Source organism: Nyctereutes procyonoides, unplaced genomic scaffold (assembly GCF_905146905.1).
Source record: "Nyctereutes procyonoides isolate TBG_1078 unplaced genomic scaffold, NYPRO_anot_genome, whole genome shotgun sequence".
NCBI classification, from domain to species: Eukaryota; Metazoa; Chordata; class Mammalia; order Carnivora; family Canidae; genus Nyctereutes; species Nyctereutes procyonoides.
The window spans coordinates 18,887,982-18,910,596 of NW_026575036.1; the positions used below are offsets into that span (position 1 = coordinate 18,887,982).

At 35.7% G+C, this 22,615-nt stretch overlaps 1 protein-coding gene across 2 annotated transcripts in view; it reads left to right on the forward strand.

The window, feature by feature from the left end:
• The window catches only part of LRRK2 (leucine rich repeat kinase 2), a 136,970-nt gene that overhangs the window by 111,139 nt on the left and 3,216 nt on the right, over positions 1 to 22,615 (forward strand). For both annotated transcript variants that reach the window (XM_055318624.1, XM_055318623.1), the window contains 8 exons: positions 7,191 to 7,361; positions 8,589 to 8,689; positions 13,499 to 13,693; positions 14,805 to 14,998; positions 16,240 to 16,312; positions 17,077 to 17,261; positions 19,834 to 19,986; positions 21,824 to 22,032. In XM_055318624.1, the coding sequence (XP_055174599.1) occupies positions 7,191 to 7,361; positions 8,589 to 8,689; positions 13,499 to 13,693; positions 14,805 to 14,998; positions 16,240 to 16,312; positions 17,077 to 17,261; positions 19,834 to 19,986; positions 21,824 to 22,032 (1,281 nt within the window). The remainder of the gene's footprint in view (positions 1 to 7,190; positions 7,362 to 8,588; positions 8,690 to 13,498; positions 13,694 to 14,804; positions 14,999 to 16,239; positions 16,313 to 17,076; positions 17,262 to 19,833; positions 19,987 to 21,823; positions 22,033 to 22,615) is intronic.

Genomic DNA, 22,615 nt, shown 5'->3' on the forward strand with positions numbered 1-22,615 from the left:
GGGACTCGATCCCAGGTCTCCAGGATCCCACTCTGGACTGAAGGCGGCGCTAAACCGCTGAGCCACCAGGGCTGCCCAAATCATCTCCTTTCATATGTTTTTAGTTATCTCCTGTCTTTTCCTTTTAAATGAATCTTCTTCTTAATATTAATAACCTTTAACTTGGAGACTTTTAGAGAAACAAAAGACTGTGTGTTTGTTAAAATTTTGTGTGTGTATCAGTAGATGGGCATGTTTTATAGTAACCCTTACTGTGGTGCATTCACTCTGTTGAGTGCATGTGAGAGTGGGTTCGTTACTATTTTCTGAGAGGAGATGTGAGTGGGAGCAAACTGTGGCATGTACAGTGTGGTGCCTTGTGCTTAGACTTTTGTGTGGGTTGATTATCTCATTTAATCCTTATGACTGTCTGGCACAGTTCTTACTAGTGTTCCTGGTTTGCAGATTAGGAAACCAAAATTTAGAGCCCGTTAGAAGTGTCCATAGTCATACAAGATGCAAATCCAACCTACCAGGGAGCAGAGCCCCTGCCAGGTAGCATCAAAGGTAGAATACAAGTTAGAAACAATTCAGTTATTGGCAAGGACTGATGCAACGTCTTTTTACATTTCGAAAGGTTAATATGGGATGGATTCTTTCAACTGTAAATAACTTGTAGAGCTTCAACTTTAACTCAGTTAAATGATATATTTATATCATATCCTGTTGAGAATGACAGTCATTTCTGGGTCCCATCATAGTTGCACTGTTGACTTGAGGTGAATGCTGAATGATGGCTTCAACCTTGCCAACATCCATAGAAATACAGTCATCTTTGTGTAACTAAAAATATTCTCTGGTTATACACTATTATGTGATAGAGATTATAAAACATGCTCTACTGATATTCCTCTAAAAGTAAAAAAAGGAAAGAAAATATGTTTCTGTGTACTGTGTGAAGTATAGTCAGACCTAACATAAATTTCTCATATTTTTTAAAGATTTTATTTACTTATTTGAGACAAAGAGAGAACGTAAGTTGGGGGGGAGGGGCAGACGGAGAGGGACAAGTAGATTCCTCGCTGAACAGAGAGGCCCTGAGGCGGGGCACCATCCCAGGACTCTGAGATCATGATCTGAGCTAAAGTCAGATGTTTAACTGCCTAAGCCACCCAGGCGCCCCTAAATTTCTCATATTTTTGACCTATGGATCTTTTCCTTATTTACTCATTGCACTAGTTAAAATGCAGGCTCATCTGAAAAATTGTTAAAAATAGTTTTTAGACAATGAATTGTATTCCCAATTATTTTGATGTTATAATTGTCATGATAATTCTCCAAGGGGAAATTATCTTTATTCACTTATTCATGCATTTGGCAATAATTTATTGCATGTTTGCCAAGTACCAAACTGGTACTTAGTAAGTAGTACTAGCTGTGTGATGTTCATCAAGATTTACTGTCTGGGGGGATCCCTGGGTGGCGCAGCCATTTGGCGCCTGCCTTTGGCTCAGGGCGCGATCCTGGAGATCTGGGATCTAATCCCATGTCGGGCTCCTGGTGCATGGAGCCTGCTTCTCCCTCTGCCTGTGTCTCTGCCTCTTTCTCTCTCTCTCTCTCTGTGACTATCATAAATAGAAATAAAAATTAAAAAAAAGATTTACTGTCTGAGGCTCAGTTTTTACTTGTGTAAATTGAAAAAAAATGTCTACCTCATAGGGCTGTTTTAAGGGTGAAATGAATAATCCACATAAATAGCATAGAACAGGTCTTGGCATATTGCACTTGCTCCAACTGTCAGCAATATCTCTAGTGGTGAATTTGGGGAATGTGCATGAATAAATGTATATTTTACCCTCCAGAGAGCACATATTCTGCCAAGAGAAATAGGGCTATAAAGAAATAATCATAAAGCATTTTGTTAGTTTCAGTAGGTGATCTAGTTCAAGATAAAGTGATAAGAGCACAAAGGAGCAAGTAATTAACGGAGTTGTAAGTTTTCAGGACTTCCTTCATATAGGAGATGATTCTGGAATTATATCTTAAAGGATAAGCTGGAAGTTTGAGAAAACAAACAAACAAACAAAGAAATAAAAGATCCAGAGTAGATATTCCAGGCAAAGGGTACTAAGGTATATGACTTGTCTTATTCAGATAACTGCGAATTCTTATGGTCTAAGTGATAGATGGAGGAGGGAGGGTTATTTAGCCAAGTATCTTTCAATTCTAGCTGTGTATTATTAGATAACAGCACGTAGAGCTTTAAAAATGTATCTAGTAGGGCTGTATCATTTATAATTCTATTTTAGAAGGTGTGGAGTGGAACTCTCAATCTGTCCACAGGTTAGAAGTTCCTACAGTACTTTTAAATATGTAAATATGGGGACCTCATCCCCAAGGATTCTGATTTAAGTTCTAGCTAAGCTACGATGGAGCCCAGATATGGATGTTATTTAAGTATATCCAGGTAATTCCAGGGTGCATTCAAGACCTAGAGTTCCTGGCCTAGAATGAGAGTCAAGAACATCTTCAGTCTTTTGTTTCACACAAATATTCCTGATACATAGCCCAGAATAACACTTTTCTATCTCATGAAGGGCTTTTTAGATCATGCCAAATAATATAATCTTTCAGTTATGGGGAGTCACTGAAAAATATTCTTGTTTGTTAGCAAAAGGGTTCCCATCTCTGCATCGTATAACTAGTGTCATTGCCTGATGAGTCAATGATAAGATGGGCAGCTCAGATTTTGGTACTGTCTCACAGTGGGGGGAAATGTTATTTATAGAAAAACCTTTAAGAAGCTAAGTTTTTACTAAAGATTTTTAAAGTATTAGTCTGTGATAGAATCAAAAAGTTAAGAGAGTGAGTAAATATGAGTAGAGTTTGGACTTCCATCTAAATTGTAAAGAACAAAACAATGTCAGTTACTTTAGTTAATCTGTCTCAGTGGTGCACATTCTAGGCACCACAGTGGAGTCTGGAGATACAAAGATAGATACAACTTAGTGAACCATTTGTCTGTCTGGAATCTGTTAAACATAGGCTGTGAAGTCAGACTGTCTGGTTTTGAATTCTTGATCTACCACTTACTAGCTGAGGCTTGGAAATTACCTAACTTCTTTTCTTGGTTCAACAATAGTACCTAATAACAGTATCCGTTTTTGTGGATTGTTGTGAAAATTAAATGAGAGATTCATATAAAGTGTTGAGCACAATGCCTGGCACATTCTAGCTGCTTTGCCTTCCTGAACTTTTTGCTCTTTCTTGTCAACTTTGAGGGTGCTAGGCTCTGTTTTTGTTTCCCTTCCCTGTGCTTTGGGCTGGAAACTCTGTGGGGTTGTCAGAGGACTCACTTTGTTTGCTTTCTCTCAGGGATCACTGTCCTGTGCCTAGTGTCCAGTGGTTCATATATTTTGCCTGGTATTTCACTGGTTTATGCAGGATGGTAAGTCTAGTCCTGGTTATTCTGTCTTAGTGAGGGGTAGAAATGACACATGTTAAAAGATTTATTTGAACAGCCTAATATAACAAATATACATTTAGGATTTCAGTTAGTGTTTGACCTTTCTAGTCTTTGAGAGCCATTGATGCTAAACAGGGTATCCCTGCAGTGTGGTGAGATGGTCCGTGAGCACCGTAGTTCATTCCTAATCCTAGATCATCACTCCTGTGGCAATACTGCCCTTTTGTAGAGATGCAAGAGATGTTCCTATTTCTTTTTTTTTTTTATTTTTTTTTTATAAATTAATTTTTATTGGTGTTCAATTTACCAACATACAGAATAACACCCAGTGCTCATCCCGTCAAGTGTCCCCCTCCGTGCCCGTCACCCATTCACCCCCACCCCCCGCCCTCCTCCCCTTCCACCACCCCTAGTTCATTTCCCAGAGTTAGAAGTCTTTATGTTCTGTCTCCCTTTCTGATATCTCCCACACATTTCTTCTCCCTTCCCTTATATTCCCCTTCACTATTATTCATATTCCCCAAATAAGTGAGAACATACACCGTTTGTCCTTCTCCGATTGACTTACTTCACTCAGCATAATACCCTCCAGTTCCATCCACGTTGAAGCAAATGGTGGGTATTTGTCGTTTCTAATGGTTGAGTAGTATTCCATTGTATACATAAACCACATCTTCTTTATCCATTCATCTTTCGATGGACACCGAGGCTCCTTCCACACTTTGGCTACTGTGGACATTGCTGCTAGAAACATCGGGGTGCAGGTGTCCCGGCGTTTCATTGCATCTGAATCTTTGGGGTAAATCCCTAACAGTGCAATTGCTGGGTCGTAGGGCAGGTCTATTTTTAATTCTTTGAGGAACCTCCACACAGTTTTCCAGAGTGGCTGCACCAGTTCACATTCCCACCAAGAGTGTAAGAGGGTTCCCTTTTCTCCGCATCCTCTCCAACATTTGTTGTTTCCTGCCTTGTTAATTTTCCCCATTCTCACTGGTGTGAGGTGGTATCTCATTGTGGTTTTGATTTGTATTTCCCTGATGGCAAGTGATGCAGAGCATTTTCTCATGTGCATGTTGGCCATGTCTATGTCTTCCTCTGTGAGATTTCTCTTCATGTCTTTTGCCCATTTCATGATTGGATTGTTTGTTTCTTTGCTGTTGAGTTTAAGAAGTTCTTTATAGATCTTGGAAACTAGCCCTTTATCTGATATGTTATTTGCAAATATCTTCTCCCATTCTGTAGGTTGTCTTTGAGTTTTGTTGACTGTATCCTTTGCTGTACAAAAGCTTCTTATCTTGATGAAGTCCCAATAGTTCATTTTTGCTTTTGTTTCTTTTGCTTTCGTGGATGTATCTTGCAAGAAGTTACTGTGGCCGAGTTCAAAAAGGGTGTTGCCTGTGTTCTCCTCTAGGATTTTGATGGAATCTTGTCTCACATTTAGATCTTTCGTCCATTTTGAGTTTATCTTTGTGTATGGTGCAAGAGAGTGGTCTAGTATCATTCTTCTGCATGTGGATGTCCAATTTTCCCAGCACCATTTATTGAAGAGACTTTCTTCCAGTGGATAGTCTTTCCTCCTTTATCGAATATTGCTTGACCGTAAAGTTCAGGGTCCACTTCTGGGTTCTCTATTCTGTTCCATTGATCTATGTGTCTGTTTTTGTGTCAGTACCACACTGTCTTGATGACCACAGCTTTGTAGTACAACCTGAAATCTGGCATTGTGATGCCCCCAGATATGGTTTTCTTTTTTTAAAATTCCCCTGGCTATTCGGGGTCTTTTCTGATTCCACACAAATCTTAAAATAATTTGTTCTAACTCTCTGAAGAAAGTCCATGGTATTTTGATAGGGATTGCATTGAACGTGTAAATTGCCCTGGGTAACATTGACATTTTCACAATATTAATTCTGCCAATCCATGAGCAGGGAATATTTTTCCATCTCTTTGAGGAAAACACATTTTTATAAAGATTATGTAATTTGTACAATGGAGAGTCCTCCTCTGCCCACCACAGGTGATTTTGGGGCATAGCAAATGAAATACTTAAGAAAGTATCTATAAAATGCTTTATTAGTATGAGTTAGGAGATGTTGTTATATGTTTACATTATGTCACAAATACAGTTGATTAGGGATCTATTTAAGAACTGTCCTACTTACACAATTCTTTAGTTTTGGGTGTGATTATGATATTATGGCTATGTAGGAAAATGTTCTTTTTCTAAGAAAATAGCTATTATATGTGTCTCTTTCTATATAGACAGGTGTATATATAGACAGGTGTGGGAAAATGGTTTGTGTGTGTGTAGAAAGAGAGAGTATGAACAAATGTGACGTGTTAACTGGAGAATGTTAACAATTAATACAATAGGGACTATGTTCCTCAAATTTGACTTTCCATCTTTCTGATTCTTCACGTCCTTCCAGCCTGGTGAAGGACTGCTGAGCTTCATCTTAAACTTTGTCGAACAGAACTCTTTCCAAATTCATCATTGACTTCTGGAAGGCTGTGAATTCATACTTTGTTTATTTCCCTGGCTATATATTTAAACTATAATAACAATCATATATCTTCATTATGGAAAAAAAATTAAGTATAAAAAATTAAAATAATAATAAAAAACTACCCACACTTTTAGCACATAGAAGTAATCATTATTATATTCAGGTGTAATTCTTTGTAAATTTTTTATTTTGAAAATGTTTAAGTCCACCAAAAAGTTGAACAAATAGCACTATATACACCCATATGCCCTTCATATACATTAACTGTTTGCCACACTATCCTTTCTTTCGCTTTTGTTGAATATGAATTTGAAACTTTGAAATTAAATTGCAGACATCAAGCTGCCATGCCTAGACATACTGACATTCTATTCTTTAGAATAAGGATGTTTGTTTACATAATCACAACACCATTATCATAGCTAAGGAAGTGAACTCACTTGATTTTTTTTACATGCTTGATAACCGTCTGTCCTTGTGAAATTATATCCAACATTTTCTTTTCACTTACATTATACCATGTCGTCTTAAAAATGATTTTTAAGTTAACGCATAGCACACATTATTTAACCAATTTCCTTTGATAGTTGGATTTCATTAGATTGTTGATATTTTGACTCTTGTGAATCATGTTGAAATCACTCTTTGGTCTGAGGAATTTAAAAGTGATTTATCTCTATTATGAGATGAAAGGTTTTATTTCCTTTTGAAAGAATTTCAGTCATGAACCAACACCTGAGAGAGAGAGCTTTTATTCGTTTTAGTCATGGTTTTATTTTCATTTTTCCATTGGGTACAAGGAGTAGAGTCACAATTTCTGGAAATAATGAAGGCGTTGGACTTCAGTCAAGTTTAAGTGATTTGGAGTGAAGTCTAGAAATCTTGCCCTCTTGACCTCCCTTTGTTTGACATACTTCTCTGGGAATAGTTATTTTTAGGAATGAGAAAACTGATGTAGGGCTTTTTTTCCCCCATTAGGCTTAATTTCTTTAATTTTGCAATATTACTTAATAATTATTATTGAATGTTTATCATTATTTTTCAAGAGCAATTTTGTGGTGAAATGTCAGCACAGGGCTGTTAATTGGCTTGAATCTATGTATCTCTTTATAGAGACGACATGGCCTGATTTAGAACTCATCTTCTGGACTCTTCATCAGCATAGATCCCTAAGATACCTCCTGGGGTGTATGAGCCCTGGGTTGGGTGTATTTATTAATATATCTGCTTATTTTCAGGATTTCGTGCACCTGAAGTTGCTAGAGGAAACGTTATTTATAACCAACAGGCTGATGTTTATTCATTTGGTTTACTACTCTATGACATTTTGACAACTGGAGGTAGAATAGCAGAGGGTTTGAAGTTTCCAAATGAGTTTGATGAACTGGCAATACAAGGAAAATTACCTGGTAAGTCTTATTTTATCTACAGTAAAGATGATTATTTTTGCTAGCAGCAGCTTTATATCCAAGTTATTTAATTGTAGTTGTATACTTAATTCATCTCACAACTCATGATTTTTTGTTTGGTGCATGAAGATTCTTAAATCCTGTGACATATTAATAAAAATCATGTGAGAAATATAACAGTTTTAGGCTTTTTAAAAAAACTCCCAAATTAACATTGATATATTTGGTATTATATTTAGAAGAATATTCAGAAAATTGCTGTTAGAGCTCCATGCTTAGCGACTTCTGTTCTTGTAATGAGTAACTATGTATGTGCTCATTAGCCTGGAGTAGTTTCATTTTCTTAGAGGGAGATAATTTATATGCAGGGATGGAAGCTTGAATTATTTATAATAAGAATTTTTAGTCGTAAATATTAATGAGAATTAGTAAATGATTGTTTAATGAGATGAGATTTCATTTTGAATGGTTGTTTCATGCTTTTAAGAAATTCTAGAACATTATTGTTCATTCCTTGACTGTTAACTTCAGTGCCCTCTACAAAGTACTCTTTTATATTTTTTCATGTTTTCTACTTTCACTTTCACTTAAGAAATATTTTTGACTATATGCTATGTGTCAGTACAGCAAAAATAGATTTAACTGCCTCCTTTGGGGGGACATTTAAAGATTCCCAGCAAAAGGAAATTTATTATTTGCATAAACTTTCCACACGATCTGGGTCATTGCCCTGATTTCACAAGTTACCTGTCCAGTGATAGTTCCCAGGTCTGTAGTTTATACCAGTTAGAAGAATGGCATTCCTCTTGTAAAAAAAGAAATGTGCACAAACCGACACTGGGGACATGATCAAATGCTTGCTGAGTTTAAATATTAAAATAAAAAGTACTTCCATAGAAGTCTAATTATTATATGAACAAAAGTATCTTCAAAGTATATGTGAAATGCAGGTGTGGAATGAAAAATCTATTCTTTTATTCAATCAGTCTTTGTATCTTTTTTATATAATAAAAATCAAGAAGTCTTTTTGATGTCTCTAGAGTAGAGATAAAGTTAACAAAACTATTTCTAAGTTTGTGAGATAAGTAGATCCATAATAAATATAGGATTATGGAGGTAAGCATTTTCCTTTGCATGGTCTGGACTTCTTATATACATTGAAAGGAAATGAAATAATTGTTCTGATTTGTCTGATGTCCTAGCATGATATGTTTTTGAATGTTTCAGATCCAGTTAAAGAATATGGCTGTGCCCCCTGGCCCATGGTTGAGAAGTTAATTAAAAAGTGTTTGAAAGAAAATCCTCAAGAAAGGCCTACTTCTGCCCAGGTACTCTTATAGTCAAAATTTGTCAATATTTTATACAGAGCATCCAACCATGTATACACACATATGTAATCTTCACACACACACACACACACATATTCAAATACATAAATAAACACACACATCTGACAAACAATCATAAAGCAAAACTTTGATATTCGCCCCACCCAAGGCACAAAATAAAGAGCATTGCCAACACCCTGGAAGCCCTCGTATGCTTCTTCCTGATTTAACACTCTCCTTTCCCTATAAATGTAGCTATTTTGCTGACTTTTGAGACAATCCTTTTCTTTCCTTTATGTTTGCTACCTAATTTAGTTTTATTATATTTTTCTTTAATTTAAAATAGAATTTGTCATGCTGTGTTCTGAAATATTTTCAATTGTTCTCCCAGCCTTATTTTGTAAGCTTTATGGAGATTGCTAAACATCACTGTTGGTTATTTTCACTGCTATTCCATTCCACTGTTTGAGCAAGAGTATATATATGCATGATCATATCTATGGGTATTGGTATTGCTTCCAGTTTTTTGCTGTTATGAACATGGTTGTACCTGTCTCTTAGTGCAGAATGTATGAGAACTGCTTTGTGATATATACCTAGGAGTTGAATTGCAGAATCATAGGTTATGTGAATATCCATACTGTTTTCTGAAGAAGTTGTACTAGCACAACACTTTCATCATCTGTATGTTAGGGTGGCCATTTCTCTATAATATTCTCCCCAGATTTAGTACTGAGTTCTTAATTTTTCCAAATACGTTGTCTTGTGTATTGATTTACATTTTCCTAATTACTAATAAGGATGACCCCCTCTTTATATGTTCATTGGTTGTATATGTTTACTCCTCTAGAAAATGCCTGTTCATTACTTTGCCCATTTTCCTATTGGATTATTTGCATACAAATGAACCAAGGAAAAGAAAAAAGAGATACCAATCCTCTGTTGGTTATATATATTGTGAATTTCTTTTCCCAATTTGTAGTTTGCCCTTTTATTTCCTGCCAGTGCCTTTTGATGAACAGAATATCGTAATTTTAATACAGATAACTTTAACAACCCTTTTTATGGTTATTACTTTTTTGGGGTCCTGTTTAAGAGTCCTTATCTCTCCTAGAATCCCAAAAATATTTACCTATGGTTTTTCCAAATGGTTAAGTTTTGGTTTTGACATTTAAGTTCTTAACCCTTTAGGAATTGGTATTTTTATCTGAATCCAATTTTCTTTTTTCTATATGAATAACTAAATTTTCCAGCTTTATCTATTAAATAGTTTTTTCCTAATTTTTCTACTGATCTTCCTCACCTCCCCCATTTTCACTCTGTAATTTGTGAGATACACACACATCTACACACGTCTTCTCTTACATTGGTCAGCTTGTCTGTTCTTCCTCTAAAACTGTCCAGTCTTAATTCCTGTCAGTGTATAAGCCTCCTTTCCTTACTTATTTTTCTCCTCTAGAAATGTGTTAGGTATTCTTGGATTTAGTTTTTCCATATACATTTTAAAATCGTTTTGTCAACTTTTATGAAAAACCCTACTGTGATTTGGATTGGACTTGGGATGAATCTGCAGACAATTTGGGGAGGATTCTATCTTTGTGAGATTAAGTCTTTCTATTCTTGGATGTGGGTTACCTTCCTATTTATGTCTTCTTAAATGTCTTTCAATATAGTTTTATATTTTTGCATACAGATCTTTTGCACTTTTTTTCTCAACTTTCTTGCTGCAAATTGCTTTAAACTCAATTCCTGGCTTGAGGTGTTGTTGTTGTTCTTTGTTTGTTTAACTGCCCAGGTGATAGGAATCTAGTCTACAAATCTTGAGAACAAGACTGGGGATAACAATTTCTCGGGGTTCTTTTCCCTTCTCCCCATTTGTCTATAAACACCATCTTTCCTTGTGCCAGTGAAAGTGGAAGAAGCATGGAGTGGCTTTATTTCTAGTTCCCATTTACTCTGAATATGCCCTTTGGAGTCCCAGCTTTATTGGAACAGGCCTTTATTGAACTCCACTTTGGGCAGGCTCTAGATTTAAACTTCTTTCTTACTGGCCAACAAGAAAATCACACATCAGTTTTGCCTTCAGTAGACAAATGCCTTAAAGGAAATATCTGGCTTTAAGGTTCTGTTGACCTCTCTTTCACTGGATTCTGTCTTTTATTAATATTTTGGCCTCGTAAGTTCTTAAGATGTCAGATCTTTAATTTTTTTAAGAGATTAAAAAATAATTTTCCTAGCATTTTAAGTTGCTTTTAGATGAGTGGTTTGCCCAACTAACGTTTCCATCTTTTCCACTGATGATAATCAGATATAGATTGCTTGGGATACCTGGGTGGCTCGGTGGTTGAGCGTCTGCCTTCAGCTCAGGGTGTGGTCCCGGAGACCCAGGATCGAGTCTCACATCAGGCTCTCCTGGAAGAGCTTGCTTCTCCCTCTATATCTCTGCCTCTCTCTCTGTGTCTCTCATGAATAAATAAATAAATAAAAAATTTTAAGAAATACATTGCTTACTATGTTTTGCACTGAAACAGATTTTAATAGATCAGATCTCTATGTTGTGGACTCTTGATTTGGTATAACTCGTTGAAAAAATTTGTTTAATTTTAAAATTTCTACTCAAAAATAGCTGAGTACATACACTAACTTTAACAAACATTATGTTATTATCTTGGCTACTTTCCTTGACCTCCCCCCTTCCCCTAGCTTTACTGAGACATAATTGACATAAACATTGTATTAGTTTTTAGATGTACAACATGATGATTTAATGCATGTAAATATTATGAAATTATTACCACAGTATGTTTAGTTAACATCCATTACCTCACAAGTTACAATTTTTTTTCTTGTGATAAGAATTTTTAAGATCTACTCTCTTAGCAGTTTTCAAATATACCATTTGCTAACTTTAGTCACCATGCTATGTTACATTCCTGTCTTATAACTTGAATTTTGTACTTTTTGACCCCCTTGTCCCATTTTACCCACTCCCATGCTCTGCCTCTGGCAACCACCAGTCTGTTTTCTGTATCTAGAAGCTTGGTTGGTTTTATTTTATTTTATTATTTTTCAGATTCCACATATAAGTAAAACTTCATATACAATATTATACTTTATATACAGTATATAAAACTTTAACATACAGCATTTGTCTTTCTCTGTCTGACATATTTCACTTTGCAGTATGCCCTAAAGGTCCATCTATACTGTTACAAATGGCAGGATTTCCTTCTTATTTATGGCTGAATAATATTCCATTGTGTATATATAGACATACATATATACATTTGCATATATATAATATTTTCTTTATTCATTCATCCATTGATGGATACTTACATTGTTTCTGGATCTTGGCTATTGTGAATAAGGCTGCAATGAACATGAGGATGTAGATATTTTTTAAAGATAATGATCTCATTTCCTTTAGATATGTACCCAGAGGGATCCCTGGGTGGCGCAGCGGTTTGGCGCCTGCCTTTGGCCCGGGGCGCGATCCTGGAGACCCAGGATGGGATCCCACGTCGGGCTCCCGGTGCATGGAGCCTGCTTCTCCCTCTGCCTGTGTCTCTGCCTCTCTCTCTCATTCTGTGTGACTATCTTAAATAAATAAAAATTAAAAAAAAGATATGTACCCAGAAGTAGAAGTTCCATGATAGTTCTATTTTTAATTTTTTTTTTTTAGGAATCTGCATACTGTTTTCCATAGTGGTTGTAGCAATTTATATTCCCACCAACAGTGCACAGATGTTCCTTTTCTCCACATACTTGTCAGCACTTCTTATTTCTTATCTTTTTGATTTTAGCCATTCTGGCAGGTGTGAGGTGTTATCTTTTGGTGGTTTTGCTTTGTATTTCACTGATGATGAATGTTGAACACATTTTCATGTACTGGTTGGCTCTTTGTATGTCCACTTGTTTTTGAGTTTTGGTTACTACTGGTGTTAATCACACAGACTTCTTGTATTTTTAAAAACAATTTCACAGTGTAATTTTCCATAGCTGAATTATTGTCTTACTCTTTCCTCCTTTTATTTTCAGTGATACTTCACCTGTGTTGTATAGATGACATCACTACCTTGAATTTTTTTTAGTATAGAACAGTATTTGACTTTGACATACCTACTTAACCTTTAAATACAGTATATATTAGGCAAGATAGGTAAACTTATCACCTTTGTCAGATGAGGCATAGAGAATAAGGAGCTTTCTGAGTCTTGTGGGTGGAAGGCAAGTGGCTGTGTCATGGCTTTAATTCCAGTTTCCTCAGTCCTGGTTCTGTTTCCTTATGGTGGTCCCCACCCCACCTCCCCTGTCTCTCTAGTTCTTTAGTTTCAAAGAGAAACATGAAAACAGTATCTAGAAGTGATTTGTGAATTTCATTACCAAAGATAAAATTTCTTTTCCCCTCAATTGGCAGAAGGTCTATTCCATTGGTGGCCTGTGTTTATCTGTAACATGATGTGGCTCCGCAGTATAAAATTGAGTGAAGAATAACTCCTGACTCTGCTAAATTCCTGCTCAATTGGCACTTTTGAGATTTTTTCTTTTTAAGTTACAAAACATTCCCTAAAAACAAATAGTGTATCTCATGCTTAGTCTAAAAATAAGTATTCATTTTAATGTAATTTTATCTGCAGTTTGGATTATTAATCTTGTTGCTTGGATTAGATACCAGTTTAAGAGATTTAGGTTTTTCTTGATACAGCTATAAGAAGTAGTTCTACATTTTGTACCATAATATGATCTTTCAAGAGGACATATATTAACTTGATGTGTACTGTTTTGTTATTTTAAAAACTTTCTCAGGTCTTTGACATTTTGAATTCAGCTGAGTTAATCTGTCTGATGAGACATATATCAATACCTAAAAACTTTAGTGTTGAATGCATGGTCGCTACAAATCATAACAGCAAGAATGCAAGCATCTGGCTGGGCTGTGGGCACCCGAGCAAAGGACAGCTCTCATTTCTTGACTTAAGTACAGAAAAGCACACTTCTGAGGTAACTCCAAGCACCCTTTAAATTACAGCTACTTTGAAAAATTTATTTTGCTAATTATTCTAAAGCATGTTATTAGTTTAAAAAGTTACTTTGGAAGAAATTAAATGAAAGCAACATAGTATTATTTAGTTTTCTGGTAGAACAAGAGCATTTATGTGAAATAGTCTGTGTTTTGTTTTAAAATCATAGTATATGTATGTCTTCCATCAGGATCCCTAGAAACAGAGTCTTAGACAGAATTACTCATACAAGTGATTTAAGGAGAGAGTAGCTTTTAAGGAAATGAAGGAAGACAAAAAGAACAGGGGAAGAAAGTTCAGAAAAATGTAGTTTCTGAGGAAATCTACCCTCAGTCTCTGGCCATGAGGAAATCTGAGGTGTGAGTAGCAGCACAGATTGATCTCTCAAGGGAGCCAGTCTTTGGATTACACGTAGCAGTCTGCCAGAGGGTGGCTGTGGCGTAACCTCTCAGCCATTCCGGGCAAGCAGACCCCACCAGCGGAGGGCGGTCTGTGGGGAGGGTGCAGCTCTGAGCTGTTAGCAGCCCATGCTTGGAGCAGTGGGGTGGGGTAGGGGAATGTGGGGAGGGGAGGGGGAAAGGAGGGAGGTGAGGGGGAGTGGGGGAAGGGGTGGGGTGGGTGTACCTGACTGGTAGAGCTTTACGAGATGGATTGATAAATTATATTAGCAAATACAAGATAAATTTCTAGACTTAAAAACTTAATATTTTGACTATTGCCTTGAAATAAATGTATGCCTAATCATTATTTAAGTTGAACAGTCCCCTCGTATTATTTTGATGGAATGAGAAATAATGATACTCAAAAGTAAATTTCAATTTTAATTCTAGTTTTCGATTCACTTTTGGTAGGCAAAATTGTTTGCCAGTTAACTCATTTATTGTTGAACGTTCAATAAAACTGACATTGTTTTTAAAATTAAGAGCAATAGATTAAAACGAACTTCATGTATGGATCACCATATTTCCATTCTGTTCAATTTCTAGTCACTTAAGCTAGAATCAAATAATCAAGTTCTTCAGCATTTGTTTTTTCTTCTTCTTCTTCTTCTTCTTCTTCTTCTTCTTCTTCTTCTTCTTCTTCTTTTTCAGGAAGTTACTGATAGTAGAATACTGTGCCTGGCTTTGGTGCATCTTCCTGTTGAAAAGGAAAATTGGATTGTGTGTGGGACACAGTCTGGCATGCTCCTGGTCATCAATACTGAAGATGGGGCAAAGAGACATACCCTTGAAAAGATGACTGATTCTGTGACTTGCTTGTATTGCAATCCCTTTCCCAAGCAAAGGTGCCCTAGTGAATTTGACCTTTGGGAGAAAATTATGTAACTTTTAGATGACTGAATTGTGTGGAAAACTGTTACTGCTTCAGGAAAAATGCTCATTTTTAACATAATTCTATTTCTTTGCATATATTAAGGGTATTGTAGGAAGGCCACAAAGATATTCTAGGTTAAGCTGAGGCAGTTATTTAACAGATCAGTCCTTTCTTCAGGTCTGCCAGCCCTACTGTGGGTATTACCTCAACTCTAGTCCCTTTCTTTACCAGCCCTTTAGCTTACTTTTCTTTGTAGGGCCTCCTTAGGGATGACCTTTTCTTTATCCTTTTTCTGAATATGAACAGCCTGTTACATGCCAGTTTAAAACAGACCAGTTAACTACCAAATTGAGAAAATATCCAATAAGTGAATTCATAAATTATTAATAGGTGAAAATGACACACCATTATTAGTTGTGGGGGTCTCCTTCCAAAGGATTTTATCTAAATGGCAGGTGTGAGTAACAGGTTGGTTGCTGTAATACTTGAGGCAGGATGGTTTCCAGGAGCCATTGAGATTATACTCCATGTATTTCTCTGGTTGAAGTCAATACTGGAAAATAAATATTAGAAATATTTAATAATAAATATTAGAAAAATATGAAACTCAAGTTTCATGCAGCTGAAATAGGAAGCCCACTGGCAGTTTGGGTGTTGATGTTATTTGGATAGTGTCAGAGAAAAATTTTGTCATTAAATAGTCAAGGAAGGCTTTAAGATTATTGCGATAAAAGACACAAGTTGAACTCAACTCTGCTGAAACGAAAGGTGGGAGAGTTTTGAACACGAGGGTGAGCTACTGGAAAAGTACTGGAGGACTTTGTGGGAGGGTCAGTGTGATAGGTCATCTGTGTTTGCTAATTGCTGCTTATTGCAGTTAGGCTCCTACCCTCCCACAGAGACTGGGAGATAGGGCCCTGCCTTTCTTGATGCTTACATTTGAAAAGGAAGGATCCTAGTTCCTTGAGAAAGACACACCTGGGCGGTAAAACTGACAAGAGGTCAGGAGGAGTTACATCTCAAATGCACAGAAGAATTTACAAATGTTAAGTTTTCCAAAGTAAATGCTATTAGAAAGGGAGGTCAGGGCCGTGTCTAAGTCATGAAGAAGCTAGTCTAAAGTTTAGTCAACCTAGAAGGGAATGTTAGGGTCATCTTGGTCAATATCAGCATTCTTTTTGACAATTTTAACATTTTTGACATTTTTTTTAGCAAGCAAAGAAATTTTCTTCTGGTGGGGACTGCTGATGGCAATTTAGCAATTTTTGAAGATAAAACTGTTAAGGTAAATGTGGAATCCATTCTACATCAAAGATTTTTAAGTTCTTTGTATTATGTATGCTTATCCCTGCCCCTCTTCTCAATGATCATAAATCCTGCTTTTCATATTTTTATTTTCATCAGGTGTTACATACAGTAGATCTTCTATAAATACTTGTTGACTGTACATTTTATATGAACGAACTAAGGATAAGATGATAAATGAGATCTGATTTATGATGTTAGGAATGAAAGTAATTCTATTTTTATGTAAATGAAGTGATAATTCATTTATATAAATATAGTGTGGAAAAAACAAAACTTAAGTTTTAAATCTGGTTTGCCACCAACTTTTTCTTTAGTCTGGAAGAAGTCATTTAACTGTCTGTTCCTCAGATTCTTATTTGTCAATAAAAGATTTATTCTTCCCTCCATCCACTCATCTGTGGTTCCATCTGTTTATCCAACACCCTACCCATTTATACTCCTTGTTACCAAAGAGCTTATTGTCTAATGAGAGACAGACAAATGGAGTATAATCCCTGCGTTATTTCCTGAACATTTTTTACATGGAGAGATAAAGAGATTGGTTATAAGGATAATGTTTTGCATACCACTTGAATTGAATCATGTTTTCATAAAACCTTTGAAAAATGTATCTTGAATTTTTATTTTAAGTCCTCTAGCCATTTATGATGGAAAAGTAGCTTTTAGAAAGCACAGCAAATTTTACAGCATTTCATTCTGCAGATACTCAGCTTATTGAATGTGTTTCTCTTCTTGGCAAAGTGTAAAGGAGCCGCTCCTTTGAAGATACTAAATATAGGAAATGTCAGTACTCCACTGATGTGTTTGAGTGAATCCATGAATTCAACTGAAAAAAACATTATGTGGGGAGGATGTGGTACGAAACTTTTCTCATTTTCTGATGATTTCACCATTCAGAAACTCATTGAGACAAAGACAAATCAGCTGTAAGTTATTTCTATCTATATAATTAATTTACTGCTTTATTCATGTTTATTCTTCATAATCATATCAATAATGCTATTGCAATCCAAGCAAAAATCTTTTAAAATGCATAATTTACTTTTCTATTAAAGACATCACCCAGCCCAATCATATTTGAGATAAAATATTAAAAGCCACGATAATCTTAGTAGTATTTACCAATCTAAATTTTTAACAGTTTCATTATCTCTTTATCAAATTAAACATGAATTTGAAAGGCAATATACTCAGTATTTTACTTCACCTGTTGGTTTTACATATGTGTCTTGGATAACTTCCATTAAGTATTGATTGTAAAAAGCATATGCTGCAGGAATAAAGTCATCTCTAGATTTGATGATTATATAGAGTCCTCTTTACAGTGAAGTTAGTGATACCACTTTCCAGTGAAAATAAAATAAACTATGAACCTTGTTCCAATTTGCTTCAAGTTTTAGAGTTGTATTTTAACCAGTTGGTTCTTATTTATTACATTCCTCAGGGAGAAGCAACATAGGATGGTAGATAATAGCATATATTGTAGTTCAAATATTGGCTTTGCCATGTATTGATTTTGTGAACTTGGGAAAGAACTTAAATATCCAGTCTTCTCTAACCTGAGAATTGTAATATATTCTATCTCAAAGGGATGTTTGGAAGACTAGACAAAAAATTAATATAAGGAGCTAACATAATGCCCAGCACTTGGTAAGCTCTTAGTAAACGTTAGTTATGATTATTATTAGCTTTGAGTCACAAATCCCTATCTCAGAGAATATCCTGCTTTCTCAGTATCCATTGAATTACCTAAGACTGAAATTCAGGAGTAATCCTTGACTCCTTTGTCCTTGTCCTTTACTCTCTTTGCTCCTTAACTCTCCTCCTAATTGACTCTCAAATTCTTGCATTTCTCACTTTTCCTACTGCTGCTTCCATGGGCCAGGCTGTCTGTCACCCACCGTTGATGGCCATGTTAACCAGAGCCTCTTTCTAATCAGTTCTCTACTTCTGATTGGGCTCCCTTCAGTCCATTCTCAACAATATAGACAGAGGGTTTTTTCTAAAATGCAAATCAATCTGATGTCAGTCTCTTACTGAAAACCCTCAGTCACATCCCACCGCCCTTTAAGTGATGTTCAAATTTCTTAAGCGAGCCTACCAGGCCCTTGCTTCCCTCTCTAGATTAATATTTTGCAGCCTCCTTGCCCTCTGTGCTTTAGCCAAACTGAAATCATCTCCATTGTCAAAGACAACCTGCTCCACTTTTAACCAACCTAAAAAAGCCTGAAAATATTTAAAAAGAAGGCCCCACAGATTTCTTTGCTTTTTTTTTTTTTAATTTCATACAGCATGTTATGAGATCATTGGTATTGATCCCCTAAAATTCCATGTAAAATTGGGAGTATAAGTGCTTTATCAGAGAGAATGCCTGTAAACATGAAGCACCCAAAGCTGTTCATCTCCCAAAAGAGGTTAGGACCCCGCTTCATAGACACGTGGAAATATTTACTCGCTTCTCAAAAAGTGTCTCCTGTTGCCTTGGACTCTCCCTGGCTAAGCAGACACCACATTGCTAATCCGATGCTGCTTCATCCTCACTACCCTCCTTTTTGGACACACTGACAGAGGCATGATGAGTAGTGGAAGATGATGCGGCCTCTGGAGCTACAGGCCTCTGAAGACCTTTGTATAGTCCTGCTTCTGTAACATGCCAGTCATATGGCTTCAAGCAAGTTACTTAGCATTTGTAAACATTCTGTAATTACAGACATTGGGACTTGTAATATTTTATAAGATTTTTTTATTGAGGATCAAATAGAATAACACACCAAAATATTTTATAAATTCTGAAAGTCTATAGAATATTTGGGGTAGTTTGAACTGTCTTCTGTTAAATACAGCAGAACTCAGGAAGGAATTGCCTAAAATGTAGTGGCTCTTTGGCAACACATGTTCTTGCCTCCCTTGCCAGGACAAGAATAAGATGGAGAAAAAAAAAATCTTTCTGCCCTAAGACAAACTAAAGATTTTTACACCCTGTGATATTTTTATGTCATTTATCTGATCGAATTGCAACTTTACCCATTTTTACTTTTTTCTTGGTTGTTCATTCCTTCTGTTGGTTCATTCTCCATCTATCAATCCTTCTGTCCATCCACCTGCTTTGTTAACCAGGCATTTTTTTAGATGGATACTTACCCATTTCTCTACTATATGTATTTACTAGATAAATAGGTACTTGGTAACTCTTTACTGGATTGTAGTTGTATAGAAAACACATGGTCCTTGTCCTTAAGAAATCACATTTACAGTCTAGTGTCAGAGACACAGTAATTAATAAATACAATTTTATATTTAATAAGCTTATATATTACATCTGGTACCAGTGCAGGAGAACAAAAGGCTGGTGTATTTTGATAGGGATGAATGCCAGAGATGCTGATATTTAAGTTAAGCCTCAAGGGCTGACTAGGAGTTTGCCATGAAGATAGGGCATATGGTAGCCAATCTGTTTGCAAGAAATGAAGCACAGTGATGTTCTTTCTTTCCCTCTAGGTTTTCTTATGCAGCATTCAGTGATTCCAACATCATAGCAGTGGTGGTAGACACGGCTGTCTACGTCGCTAAGAAAAATAGCCCATTTGTGGAAGTACGGGATAAGAAAACTGAAAAACTCTGTGAACTAATAGACTGTGTGCACTTTTTAAAGTAAATATTTTTATTGTATTTTATTGTGGAAAGAACATAATGTGAGACTGACCCTCTCGACAAATTTTTAATTATACAACATATTGTTGACTGTCGGTACAATGTCATTGGTTTTTTTATGTTATGCTTGGAAGAGCTGTCTTTATACTTCAGATTTCACAGAGAAAGGAAATATGACTAATATTGCTTCGTTTCTGCCTCTAACTAGAACATTAAACAAACAAAGACAAACTCAGAAACAAAATTGTTGGGGTACCTGGGTGGCTTAGTGGTTAAGTGTCTGCCTTTGGCTCAGGTCGTGGGATAAAGTCCTGCATTGGGCTCCCTATAGGGAGCCTGCTTCTCCTTCTGCCTATGTCTCTGCCTCTCTCTCTGTGTCTCTCATGAATAAATAAAATGTTTAAAAAAAATTGTTAATGCTTTTTAGCACCTTCCCTTGGTATCTACCAAATTTCATTTTTGGGGGAAAAAGGGAACATAATAATTATGGTTTCTTCAAGGTATTACAAAGAATATCCTCTAATGAAAAAATAGTACATTATTGAAAGTGATCATACTGGATTCATTGCTGACTGTACATCTAGCTAGTAGTGTTACAGTATCAAAAATTATTGCTTTTTAAAAAAATGTGGTTACTTATTTATTTATTTGGGAGAGAGAGAGAGAGAGAGAGAGAGAGAGAGAGAGAGAGAGAGTGAGAGAGGAAATGAAGGGAGGGCAGTGGGAGAGAATCCTAAGGAGACTCCATGCATATCACAGAGCCTGACTCAGAGCTCGATCTCATGACTCTGAGGTCATGACCCTGAAATCATGACCTTAGCTGAAACCAAGAGTTGGATGCTTAAACAGCTGAGGTATCCAGGCGCCCCTCAGGGTTTACTACTTGTAATTGTCCTACAGATTCAATGATACTTTGCTCTAAAGGTAAAGTAAAAAAAAAAATTTTTTTTTAAACGGGGGATAACTAGTGCACTGACTGCCTTAGGATAAAGGGTCAAGACACCAGTCTGACAGGCAGTTCTTAGTCTGCTCCAGCATGTCAGACACAAATCTCAGACTTTAAATCAAATACATCTTTTGTGTGCTGCTGCTGGGAAACAGGACCACTGCCAACCTTATTTCTAGCCACTTTTTATTTTTCTTTTGTTTTGTTTTAATGTGTAGATTCTTTTATGCTCTGGAGAACATTTAGATTACACACTGTGTCTGTAAAATGAGACTTCAGAGTTTACTCTCCTAGAATCTTTATGTTTTTCTCTGGATGGTAAAGAGATTTGTATTCTGAAGTGCTGAGAGTGCTAGTAAAGGCTCCCTTTCTTCGTGAAGTTCTACAAGTATTAGAATTCTTTTATTTCTGGACACCTCATTTTTGTTATGAATTATTCATCGGCTCAGGGAAGAATTTAGTGGTTGGTATTGATATGTTTTACATATAAATGAGTAAAATTTAATTTTCCTTTGTAACTTTTAAACTTCACGGAAAGCTTTTGAAAATAACTTTTTCTATTTATATTGGGCAAATTTGTTCTTTTTTTTTACTGAATTACATAGGCTTATTATTTATAAAGATTATATCCATTTTATTTACTTCAGAATTTCTTGAAGTCAAGAGATATTGTGTTATCTTTGATAATTTGTTTCGAGTAGAAAAGCTACTTCAACATTCTGTATTTAGCAAAGCTAGTTTTGTAGAATTTTAATGATATATAATGTATACTATTATGTATTCATAATATAAAACACTATATAGTGTGTATATGTAGACACTATTTTATCTCATATCTATTTTATCTCATAATTTTCAATAAAATTATTAATGCATACTTTATGGTTTTAGGGAGGAAATGGTAAAAGTAAATGCAGAGTCAAAACACAAGCTCTCTTACTCTGGGAGAGTGAAAACCCTCTGCCTCCAGAAGAACACTGCTCTCTGGATAGGAACTGGAGGAGGCCATATTTTACTCCTTGATCTCTCGACTCGTCGAATTATACGTATAATTCACAATTTTTGTGATTCTGTCAGAGTCATGATGACAGCACAATTAGGTACGTTTCTTTCCTTTAGATCTTTTCTCATATTGTCTGTAATTATAAAAATATGCTTTTATTTTTAATTTTTCTCTCTTTTATTTTTAATTTCTCTCTTTCTAATGTCATTTGAAGTATCTTAGCAGGTTCCATAATGAAATAGGAATGGGATACATTTGGAATCAGGTCATTCAAACAAGGAGGGAGTAGATGCTTTCAGTCCCATTGAGAAGCAGATTATTGCAGCTGAGCACTGAATTTACGTCTTACTTTCTCTATACCTAAGGAAAAAGAGGAAATAGATAATGTTGAATATTTTAAAATTTAATCAAAGATATTAAAACAAATATTTATTTTGATCCATTTAAGCTTCCCACCCTTATTAAATTTGGTTTTTCATTCTATAAGCAAATTTATATTCTTGTAACAATATATGCTGAACTCTACAATGTACAAGTATTCACAATGATGATTTATGCAAACTTTTATATCTTTTCTTGCTCTTACTTTTCTATTTAAATAGGAAGAAATCATAAGAGCCCGTGAAATATATTTCCTACATAAATACATTCCATTGTCTTCTTAACTAATTTATTTGGCT